At 40.6% G+C, this 11999-nt stretch overlaps 1 protein-coding gene across 7 annotated transcripts; it reads left to right on the forward strand.

The window, feature by feature from the left end:
• The first annotated feature begins 206 nt into the window (after nt 1-206).
• setd4 (SET domain containing 4) lies at nt 207-10616 on the forward strand. 7 transcript variants are annotated; one of them, XM_047350711.1, is made up of 14 exons: nt 268-325; nt 1899-2177; nt 2407-2444; nt 3169-3262; nt 3337-3581; nt 5391-5479; nt 5553-5813; nt 8008-8067; nt 8211-8340; nt 8479-8653; nt 8861-8939; nt 9679-9759; nt 9894-10017; nt 10092-10616. In XM_047350711.1, exons 5-14 carry the CDS (start codon nt 3357-3359, stop codon nt 10266-10268), a joined length of 1401 nt encoding a protein of 466 aa, XP_047206667.1. In that variant the 5' UTR covers nt 268-325; nt 1899-2177; nt 2407-2444; nt 3169-3262; nt 3337-3356; the 3' UTR covers nt 10269-10616. The 7 variants fall into 7 exon arrangements, with proteins under 7 accessions (XP_047206669.1, XP_047206672.1, XP_047206670.1 ...); XM_047350715.1 differs by having other exon boundaries at nt 5577-5813; XM_047350713.1 differs by lacking the exons at nt 3169-3262; nt 3337-3581 and having other exon boundaries at nt 207-325; nt 1899-1989; nt 2082-2177.
• Nucleotides 10617-11999: the final 1383 nt, after the last annotated feature.

Genomic DNA, 11999 nt, shown 5'->3' on the forward strand with positions numbered 1-11999 from the left:
CTTCCTAAATGTCCCTGGATCAACAAAACAGATTTAAAAGATGGATTCAGCTAAGAGAGTGACATAAAACTGACTTTCTGTTTTGAATATCCCAATAAAAACCGTAAACTAAAATGTATACATTATAGATGCCAATTAAGAAGGGAAGGTTTATTTCAAACTTCTGTGAGCCGAGTGAAGTGGGACTGAAAAGCGACCAGCTCTAGAGAAACTATAGGCTGTCGGCTGGCTGCACCGCGCAGCTGTACTACGCATACCCGGAAAAATAAAGAGGCAAAGAAGCTAGCAAGGCATGGCTAGAAGGTCCACCATCGATTCTTGACCAGTAAGTGTTTTATCCATACAAACTCAATTCGTTTACCTGTATTTATGAACAGTTGCCCTTAGTGCTGGTATAATAAGGTATAAACAAAATATGATGGTTTTCATATGGAACCCTGAACTTCAAGTATTTATGGTACTGTTCTGTTTCTAAAGTTTTAACATGGGTATCACTGACAATTCATTGTTGGCACATTAAATATTAGCGATGAAGCATACGATCCCGTTAATAGGACCAAAAAAAGAAAAGATGTTTCTGGTTGTTCTGATTCTACAATCAGAAAGTAAGTACGTTGGTTAAACACCATAACTATTGGAGAGTGATCTTTATATGAGATGAAATATTTGTTGGATGAAGGATGAAGATGTTTTCTAAACATAAATCTTACCAGTGTGGCGTGCGTTTCTACTTGGCCTCCTTTTTTGTAATGTCTAAGAATAAAATCCAGTGCAATCAGTTGCCCCCAGAGGTCACCTAATTAGTAAATAGATTCCACTGGGATGTATTGTAATCTCAGTATAAATCCAGCTGTTCTTCGAAGCCATCAGAGGTTTGTTAAATAACATTAGTGAACAAACAGCATCATGCTGACCCAGGAACACAGCAGACAGGTCAGGGTTGAAGTTGTAGAGAAGTTTAAAGCACAGTGAGGTTATAAGGCTTCTGCAAACCTACCCAGAGATCCACCTCAACTGACTGACTGGACGAGGCCAATTCTTGAAAGAAAGTCATAAGAAGTCACATTTGAATTTTTCCACAAGTCACACCGAGAACATGTAGAAGAAGGGGCTCTGGTTGGGTGAGATCAAAATAGAAGGTTTTCGCGAATGCCTTTTTTGTGGTGGAAAAATAACATTGCACATCACCCTGAACACATCGTTTCTACTGGTAAACATGTAAGTGGCTGTATCATGCTGTGTGGATGTAAAAATAGATGGAGCTAGATGCAGGACAATACTGGCAGAAAACCAGTTAGACACTGCAGAAGAACTTGTTGACACAGGAAACTTGAAGACAGACAATGCCACACCTTTCATATTTTTATTTGAAAAGGAAAACAAAGCATGTCAGAATATTTATTCTGTTATCCTGGAAAGAATGTTGTCTATGCATCAAGTAATTAAAACAACCGAAGCTTGAATAATAATAAGAGGTTACTTAAACATGATGCTAGTCTGTAAGAAAACAGAGAAAAGGTCACACCCACAGCAATCAGAAACAGGTCATCCAATCTGTTCAGAGCTTAACAGTGTGAAAGTGTTGGTAGCAGTCATGTCAAATGTCTACCAGACAAGCCTGAGGAAGTCTAAGATCAGCAATGTTCTGACCATAAATTTAAGACAGTAATATGGTCAGTAGATTTGAAGAAGGAAGCCAAATATTTTGTAATGATAAGCTTTGGTTAGTGGGACACTTGTCTTATTTTTACTTTTATCATGGTCCTGAGTCAGATGAATTTTCTGTCTGTACACACGCTGATCTGTCAGACAGAAAAGTGTGAGAATTTTTCAGTCTTGTAGATTATGATGACCTTTAGTGTAAGTTAAAATGTCATTCTTATGTTTATTCCCCACAGGACTTGGTGGAAGCCATGAGAGGTCACAGCCACAGAGTAGGAAGGGCTGCGAGAAAGAGGAGACGGAAACGTTCCACCGCCATCCATTCAGGCAGGAAAGAAGTTCTAGTTCCTAGTTTCACAGCAGTAAACCTGAGTCATCACAGAAACATTAACACTCTCCATGTCTCTCTGAACTGCCAGCCTCTCTTAGTCATCAGCTGCAGTACGTAAGACTCATGAAGTTTCTCCACCAGAGAGGATTCACCTCAACGTTCCTGCAGCCAGCACTGTTCTCTGGTACAACTCTGCTGTCCTGCTTTAGATACACTAGCTTTATAAATAGTCCTGTCAGCAGGTGTTAGTTTTTATCTCCTTGACGAGACTTTCTGTTGGTGTTATTTTGCACCATCAGCAGCATTGAGAACATATGAGAGTGACACATTTAGCAAATTTAAAGGATCTTCAGATGTGTTTTTAGCTGTTCTTGTTATGGATGCTACCTCAGTTTGTGTGTATTTTCACTCAGATACAGGCAGAGGACTGCAGACTGTCCAGACTATCAAGGTAATATTTTAACATATTTGTAATATCTGGTTAGAAACGCTTTGAATCAAGCGTATTGTTTTTTTTGTAAAGAGTTTTTATGTTTCATATCTGCAAAGACGTCCATCCAAACTTCTCCACCAAACTGAGCTTATTATCATCATCCTCTCAGTAACTAAACAGATTGTTTCCTAATCTCTAAATTATCCTAGACAAAGAGTTTCCCTTATACACTTAGTGATATTTGGCTTTTGGGTGAACTCTATGGAAAACATAAAAACTTCAAGCTACAGTGAAATTATATTATGAAATTACAGCATTTAAGTAGGAGCATAAATTGATGATTTCTTAATATCAAACAATTTATTGAAACAAAAGCCAACAACAGCGGTGGGTATACCACAATTTCTCAATAACGTGTCAGGTGACATTGAGCATCAATTACAGCTTGACAACATCATCTCATGGTGTTCACAAGTCAACGTTTTGTCTGCTGAGGCATAACATCCCACTCTTCTTAAAGGGCGTCTCTAAGGTCTTTGAGTTTCTGGGGTACAGAGTTACGAGCCTCTAGACAGCGACTCAGCTGATCCCATTGGGTTTCTATGTAATTCAGGTCTGGAGAAAGCACAGGTCACTCTATTCAATGTACCCCAGTCTCCAGCAGCTGTTTCCTAATGATCCGATGAGGAGCTGAAGCATTGTTGTCCATGAAGATTAAATTTGGCCTGTGTTGTTCATGCAGAGAAACAACTGGATTTTATCAGAGAACAGCATCGAGGCCCACTGGTCCCTCATCCAGCATAAACACTCCCTGGCCTGCCTGGTGGTGTGTTCAGGTACTCTTACAGGTCGTCTAGCACGCAGACCACCCTGATGTGAACGGTTTCTAATGATCTTATGTAACACTTAGGTGACTCTCACCTCCATTAAATGTGCCTGGAGATGAGTGGCATTCATCATCTGGTTCTGCAGAGTTCTGTTCCCAATGAAGCGGTCATCAGTGTGGGATGTGTTCAAAGGACGTCCATTTCTATGCCTTTGTATGACTCTGCCCGTCTCTCTGGATCTCTGTTGCAACCTGCTGATGACACTAAGCTCAGTGGCCACTTCTTTGTTCATCTCAGAACATCGTGTTTGAAGCCTTGCAAAGGCGAGGTACTGCTGGTCAATTATTAGGTGTCGTCTTGGTTTCATGATATCAGCATGTGAATACCACGATGAGGAGGACTGTTTAAATACCAGTTAGGACTGAACCAGAAAATGTCTCGGTTGATTCATGAATCAAACACCAGTTGTGAATTTTTCCATTAGCTCCTTGTTAGAGAACAGCAAGTTGTAAAAAAGTACTGAAACACTGAACAGTTGGACATGTGCATTCAAAAGTTTAGAGATCACATTAGGTTCATCTGTAAAGGTTATAGTGCATGTTAGGTTCATCCTGGAATTTCACCCGAAAGCACAATATCCCTAACTTTTTTTGAGTAGTGAAAGTATCTACGCAGTTTGGGTGTTTTTTATTTATTTTGTTGTTATGATCATAAAACGTATATGATGGCATGTCTTGATTTAAATTCAAAAAATCATTATTTAGGAAACCATGCTTATTTATTAGTTTGAACAATTCAAATTCCAAAATGCAGTGTGTTATTGTGAGATAGACCAACACAAAGTGTGTTTAGTCAACACTAAACCAAAAAGTGCTTTCAAAGATCACCTAAGTAGTTGATAGTCTGCCTGTGGGTAACTTAATCTCTGTATAAATCCAGCTGTTCCTCAGAGGTTGGTTGAGAACATTAGTGAACATACAGTATCATAAAGACCAAGGAACCGAGCAGACAGATAGCTGGGGAGATGTTTAGGGTTGGGTTATAAAACAATATCCCAAGCTGTGAACATCATCAGTCCATCATCTGATTATGCAAAGAGAATGGTACAACTGAGAGCCTACCAAGACATGGCTGTCCTCCTAAATGTATTAATTAATCAGAGAAGCAGCTAAAATGCCCATGGTAACTGGAGAAGCTGGAGAGATCTGCTGCTCAAGTTGGACAGTCTGTTAATAGGACATCTATTAGTCGTGTACTCTTCTAAAATGGTCTTCATGGAAGCATAGCAAGAATAAAGCAATTATAAGTCCATGAAGGGGACACAGCAGAAGGTGGAAGAAGGTGCTCTGCTCAGATAAGATCAAAACTGAACCTTTTGATCTACATACATAGTGGTAAGTGTGGTGGAAAACCAACAATGCACATCTGTCTGAACGCACCATTCCCAAGGCCAAACATAGTGATAGCATCATGCTGCAGGGATATTTATGTTTAAAATGCCCAATCAAAGTCCAACAACTAAATCAGTTGGGAATCAGTCTGAGGTCTTACATAGAAGAATGAGCAGAAGTCTTTGGGTGTTTAAAACTGGTAGAGCTCTACCTCAACACGTTTGTAGCTGTAATTGCAGTGAAAGGTAGTTCAACAAAGTAAGTATTGACTTAAGGTGGCTCAGGAAACGGGTACGCCACACTCTTTTGATTTTTATTGATAAACAATTCCCAAAACCATGTATTCTTTTCCTTCCACCTCCACTCCTTTGTGTCGGTCTATCACATAAAATAAAATGAGCTTTCATTTTTTCTCAGTAGTTTTGATAGTGAGATGACAGGAAATGGGGTGGAGAGAGGGGGATCACATGTGGCAAACATCAATGGGCCGGCACTCGAACATGGGAACATCTTACATGGGTCGGACACTGCCATGCCCTGAACTGAAATCATCATTGATGATGTGACAAAATGGGAAAAGGTGCTGAAGAAGTTTACTGGGGAGCTCTTCCATATTTTCTTTTGATTTTTAGGAGGGTCACTAGTAAATTGTTGCACATTTACAGAGAATAAATTTGGTGTAATGTGGATTAATTCAGGAATGTCTTGTTGAAATGAGGAAACATTACTAACATCTTGTTCATCAGCCAGGGGAGCTGGTCATTTCTCTCCCAGAATCCTGTCTTCTCACAACATCAACGGTTCTGAACAGCTACCTGGGACAGTATATCAAGAGGTAACGCTACGAACGTTGGAATTAATTTCTCCTAACTCTGTGCTTTTTCATGAATAAAGGATTTCATTTGCAGTTTGAATCTGTACCCTGTCTGCAGTTGGAATCCCCGTCTTTCACCTCTCTTGGCACTTTGTGTCTTTCTGGTGTGTGAGCGCCAACATGGGGAGGGCTCTGATTGGTTCCCCTACATCGACGTGCTGCCCAGCTCTTACACCTGCCCAGCATATTTCTCGGATGCGGTCTTAGATGTTCTGCCAGTCGCCATGAGGAGGTGGGCCTTAGAGCAGAGGGAGGAGGTGCGAGAGATGCACTCCTCCAATCAGGAGTTTTTCAGGTGAGTTGAGCTGCGATCTCCTGTGTGTTCTTTGCAGGATGTACAGCTTTGGGATGGTTCCACTGTTAAAAATAGTGGTGATAAGTTCTGTTTTTATGCCTGAAGGATTCAAAAGTCACAGTTATTGGCTTAACAAACAAATAAAAAAGAAACATTTCTCTGAAAAGGGTCATGTTTAAAGACAGCTGAAGTGAAGAGAACAACTTTAAAAGACCTTCTGAAACCCTGGAGAATCAAGAAAATAATCAGAAAATATGTTGGTTTGTAAGTAAAATATCAAGAAGGGTGACTCGAGACCTTTGCACAATCTTTTGAAAACGTTCTTAGTGCAGGAGGTGCTGTATCTAAAGGAGGTGGACTGGCAGTACTTGTGAACAACAGATGGTGTAATCCAGGACATGTTACTGTGAAGTGTCATCTCTGCAGTCCAGATATTGAACTGTTGGCAGTAAGTTTTCGTCCATATTATTTACCCAGAGAGTTCACCAGTGTTATTTTGGCAACAGTTTACGTTCCACCTTCCGCTGTTGCTGACACTGCATGTGATGCCATCAGCTCACTTGTTGCTAAGCTACAGACACAAAACCCCAATGCTTTTGTGGCAATTTCTGGTGATTTTAACCATGCTTCACTCTCTGCTACACTTCCAACGTTTCAACAGTTTGTCAGCTGCTCTACCAGAGAAAACAAAACATTGGATTTGTTTTATGCAAATGTCAAGGACTCATACATCTCTACAGCAAGACCTCCTCTAGGCAAATCAGATCACAATCTTGTTTTTCTCTGCTCGAAATATAAGCCCCTTGTTCAGAGGCAACCTGTAATAAAGAGGACTGTGAGAAAATGGTCTCAGAAAGCTGAAGAAGTTCTGCAAGGTTGCTTTGAGGCTACAGACTGGGACGCACTGTGCCAGCCACATGGAGAGGACATCAATGCCATGACTGAGTGTGTAACCGACTATATAAACTTCTGTGTGGATAACATCATCCTCACCAGAACCGTGAGATGCTTCCCCAATAACAAACCTTGGATCACCAGTGACCTGAAGGACCTGCTTAACAAGAAAAAAAGAGCCTTCAGAGAGGGAGACAGATAATTATTGAGGAGTTTACAGAAGCAACTTAAAGTCAAGATAAGAGACAGCAAGGAGGTGTACAAGAAGAAGCTGGAGAGCAAGCTCCAGCAAAACAATATCAGAGATGTGTGGACAGGGATGAAGAAGATCACAGGCTTCAAGCAGAAGGATGATCAGACCGATGGAGGTCTGGACAGAGCCAATGAACTAAACACATTCTTCAATAGGTTCAGTTCAGAAACAAGCTCAGCATCCTCCTCTCCTGCTCACAGCCAAACAGACATTCCACCTTCCTTTGACCAACAGGACCCACAGCTGTCCAGTAACACCTCACATTTTTTATCTTCCACCTCAGCCCTAGACCCTTCTGCTTCTACATGTTTGCCTTCAACCATATCAGAAGATGCTGATGCTTCCTTTGGTTCCCCCTTCCACCTGTGTGTCTCAAGAAGTCACGTGAAAAGACAACTGGAGAGACTGAGTACAGGAAGGTGGTGGACCACTTTGTGGCATGGTGTGGAAACAATCATCTCATCTTGAATGTGAATAAAACAAAGGAGATGATTGTAGATTTTAAGAGAAACAAGAATTGGTCAGACACTATTTCTATCATGGGAGAAGAAGTGGAGGTAGTGGAGGAGTATAAATACCTCGGTGTTCACCTGGACAACAGACTAGAGTGGAGATGCAACTGTGAAACCATCTACAAGAAGGGACAGAGCAGACTGTACTTCTTGAGGAAGCTTAGGTCCTTTGGTGTTTGCAGCAAGATGCTGCATATCTTCTATAAGTCTGTTGTGGAAAGTGTGATCTCTTCTGCCATCATCTGCTGGGGAAGCAGCATCAGAACCAGGGACTTAAAAAAGCTCAACAAGCTGATAAGGAAGACTGGCTCTGTTCTGTTCTCTAGACATGTGAGGCAAATAGAAACATTTGCTAAAAAGATTTTATTTTGGCATATAAAATCACACTTTGTGTTGGTCTGTCACTTAAAATCCCAGTAAAAGAGGTGGATGTTAGTAGTTGCAATTGGACAAAATGTGAAAAAGTTAAAGGTTTTCAATGCTTTTCTTGGAGTCTTTAAAATCCGCTCAAGCTGTGTTTGTTTTATTGGTTCAGGACTCTGCAGCCAGTTCTAAGCCAGTGCACAGAAGATGTACTTACCTATGATGCACTGAGGTACAGAAACACACAGATGTTCAACTAACCTTGTTTTATTACCTTCCAACACACCTGTGATATGCAGCAATGAAAAATAACTGAATTAAAATGTAAGGTAGAGTTTTCAGTCTGCTATTGAAACTGTTCTCTTCCTCCTTCAGGTGGGCCTGGTGTAGTGTGAACACACGCTCTGTCTTCATGTCCCGACCGTCTAACAGCTTCCTGTCTGGACCAGATAATTACGCTTTAGCTCCATTTCTGGACCTCCTTAACCACCGTCCTGATGTGCAGGTAAGCTGATATTTTAAATATGGGAACACTTTAGAGGGTTAGTAAAAACTGGTTTTACATCCCAACTGCATTTGTGTTTTATCATTTCCTACTCAGCTTTCTGACTTTAGTTTACAAAATCACAAATCTTTCCACCAGGTAAAAGCAGGCTTTAATAACCAGACAAAATGCTACGAAATCAGGAGTGTTTGCGGGACACAGCGCTATGAGCAGGCATTCATTAACTACGGTCCCCATGACAACCAGCGCTTGTTGTTGGAGTACGGATTTGTCACCATGAGCAGTCCTCATAGCGTTGTCTATGTGGAAACAGGTAAATCCCAGAAGGACGTAGATTTGTACATCTGCATAAGAAGGGTCTGGGTGTAGTCAAAGGCAGCATGTATCTGTGTTTAATGGATTTCATAATAAATTGAAAGAAATTTTCCAATTTTATCTTGATAAAGAAAGTAAAAAGTCTTAATGGAATAAATTTAGCATACTAGCCTAAAAATGCTGATCTTTTACTACGGTTCCTCAGATCTCATATGTGACGTTTTAAGAGACGATAAGAGTTTGGATCAGAAGATGAAGTTCCTCAAAGAGAATAATTTCCTTCAGTAAGTCTGTGCCATAAACATCTCCATGTTTCTTTGTTGTATTAACTAGTTTAACAGTGGTTCATAAAAACATTTGTACCTTTAAGGATGTACAGTTCAGCACGGATCTCACCTAGAAGTAATTCAAAGTCGTGCTATTGCGATATAAACAGTCATTTTCTATAAAAAAGTGATCCTCTATCCCATATATGGGAAGAGTTACATTGTAATTCTGCCTTGCGAATTTCACATCTTTCCAAATAACTGCAGCTTGATGTTTTTAGTGACTGTGGATTAGTATTGAGTCTGTGTGTCTAGAATTAGGTTTGGGACGCTGACTTAGCCCCGCTGAAACAGTAGTAGCAAAAATGGCCCAAACTATGATTCTACCACCACTTTGTTTCATAAAAGGGGTTCATACTACTTCTAAAGTGCCTCTAAACTATCAGAGAAGTTTATGTTTTTTGTATTCAGCTAACAGACAAAAGCTTGTTTCTGATGTATTTTAGAAAAAAACTGTAAAAATGTGATTTAAATTGTCCTGCAGGCTCCTCTCCCATGCCTCAGTTCCTTCTTACTTATTTTATGCTCAAATTACCACTAAACCTCACACACCAAAATATTGGCTTATATATGTTACATGTCCCAAATCTACTTTTAGGCACTAGAGCATTTAAAGATGTTATTAAGCTTTTTATAAGGAAGAAGATAGTGAATGTTTTTTTTTTTAACTTAGTGTGGTTTTCCTCATTCCTGTCAGTAATCTCACCGTGTCCAGTGAGGGTCCCAGTTGGAGGCTGATGGTGGCTCTCAGGCTGTTATCTCTGCCACAAACACTACAGTAAGATGACATTTCCATCTGCACAAAAACATCATTCCAGCAAGTTTTGTTTTCTCTTAATCCTAAATGATAGCCTTTTGTCTTGTTTGGCCTGTTTGTCCAGATAAAGTTCAGTTATATTTGTGTTTTTACAGCCACCTGTGGAGGGCAGCCTTGCACGGTCAGATTGTGGGTGAAAAGACAGAGGCCAGAAGCAACCAGACAGCCAGGACTTTATGTCAACAGCTGCTGAAAGATACACAAAAGGCTCTAGATAAGGTGCACATAAATACAGATTAAACTATTTCATGTTAAAACAGACCTGGAAGTCTTATCTTTCTGTCCTTGCTTAGATCTTGCACCTTCTTGCTCAGTGTGGGCAGCCAGACAGGGAGCAGCTGGAAGTGGTGAAGGCGTTGCGGAAGGAGGAGATGTGGATCCTGGAGTGCTGTGTTAAAGCTCTAAAAGACTCAGTCCATCTAGATGATGAGATGTCCTCATGCAAGGCAAACATTGGAGCAATGAGCTGACCGAACTTCTGTTCTCACAATTGCCGTATCGAACCACATTATTGGCTGAACTGCTTCCTGCATAGAAGGCTGCCAAGAAGTTCAGTACGACTGCCTGGTGTGCTGCAAACGGAGCATCGCAGGTCTGATCTGGCGAATAAAAACAGTAGCTGCCATCTATGGAGCTCCATCACATGAACTCTGAAAATGTGTGAAAGTGCCTTTTAAAAGTATTCATACCTCTTGGAACTTTTTTACGTTTCCAAAGTGTGTTTTGGGTGGCAGACCAACACAAGTAGTTTAATTGTGACGTGGCAGGAAAAAGATACGTGGTTTATAGAAAATGTTAAAATAAAAATCTGAAAAATGTGGTGTGTATTGTATTCAGATCCATTATGCTCTGATACCCATAGAAAAGTCCTGCGCAACCGAATTACTTAAGAAGTTACCTAATTAGTAAATATAGTCCACCAGTCTGTAACTGAGTCTGTGTGAACCCAGCTGTTCTATGAAGGCCTCTGATGTTTGTTGGAGAACATCAGAGAACAAACAGCATCAGAGGGCAAATAAACACAGCAGACAGACCGTTTTAGGTTATAAAACATTCTGCAAACCTACCAAGATATGGCTGTCAACTTAAACTGAAGGGAGGGGTAAGGAGAGCATTAATCAGAAAATAAGCCGAAAGGCCTGTGGTAGCTCTGGGGGAGCTGCAAAGATCCCCAGCTCAGGTGAGAGGAACTGGCACACGTCTGACCTTTAGGAAGGAAAAATAAAGGTATTTCTGTAAGAAGTCTAGTTTGCCATAAGTGACATAATAGACGCAGCAAAAGGATGTGGACGATGGTTCTCTGATCAGATGACATCAAATATAACCTTTCTGGCCTACATGCAAAACCATGCATGTGAAAGAAAATTAAAATTGTACATCACCCTGAAGTACAATCCAGACACTGAAACATGGTAGTGGCAGTATAATGCTGTGGGATGTTTTTTTTTTCTTCAGAAGGGACAGGGAGTCTGGTCAGAGTTGAAGAGAAGATGGATCTATATACAGGTCCTTCTCAAACAATTAGCATATTGTGATAAAGTTCATTATTTTCTATAATGTAATGATGAAAATTTAACATTCATATATTTTAGATTCATTGCACACTAACTGAAATATTTCAGGTCTTTTATTGTCTTAATATGGATGATTTTGGCATACAGCTCATGAAAACCCCAAATTCCTATCTCACAAAATTAGCATATTTCATCCGATCAATAAAAGAAAAGTGTTTTTAATACAAAAAACGTCAACCTTCAAATAATCATGTACAGTTATGCACTCAATACTTGGTCGGTAATCCTTTTGCAGAAGTGACTGCTTCAATGCGGCGTGGCATGGAGGCAATCAGCCTGTGGCACTGCTGAGGTCTTATGGAGGCCCAGGATGCTTCGATAGCGGCCTTTAGCTCATCCAGAGTGTTGGGTCTTGAGTCTCTCAACGTTCTCTTCACAATATCCCACAGATTCTCCATGGGGTTCAGGTCAGGAGAGTTGGCAGGCCAATTGAGCACAGTGATACCATGGTCAGTAAACCATTTACCAGTGGTTTTGGCACTGTGAGCAGGTGCCAGGTCGTGCTGAAAAATGAAATCTTCATCTCCATAAAGCTTTTCAGCAGATGGAAGCATGAAGTGCTCCTGATAGCTAGCTGCATTGACCCTGCCCTTGATAAAACACAGTGGACCAACACCAGCAGCTGAC

Source organism: Girardinichthys multiradiatus, chromosome 22 (assembly GCF_021462225.1).
Source record: "Girardinichthys multiradiatus isolate DD_20200921_A chromosome 22, DD_fGirMul_XY1, whole genome shotgun sequence".
Classification (NCBI taxonomy): Eukaryota; Metazoa; Chordata; class Actinopteri; order Cyprinodontiformes; family Goodeidae; genus Girardinichthys; species Girardinichthys multiradiatus.

What these genes read in the sequence shown, in the direction of transcription:
- setd4 (XM_047350712.1), top strand. Translation starts at nt 3,357, where the DNA reads ATGTGCCTGGAGATGAGTGGCATTCATCATCTGGTTCTGCAGAGTTCT. An exon ending in CTTACCTATGATGCACTGAG is followed by an intron (nt 8,068 to 8,210) that starts GTACAGAAACAC and finishes TTCCTCCTTCAG; the next exon opens with GTGGGCCTGGTGTAGTGTGA. An exon ending in CACAAAAGGCTCTAGATAAG is followed by an intron (nt 10,018 to 10,091) that starts GTGCACATAAAT and finishes GTCCTTGCTTAG; the next exon opens with ATCTTGCACCTTCTTGCTCA.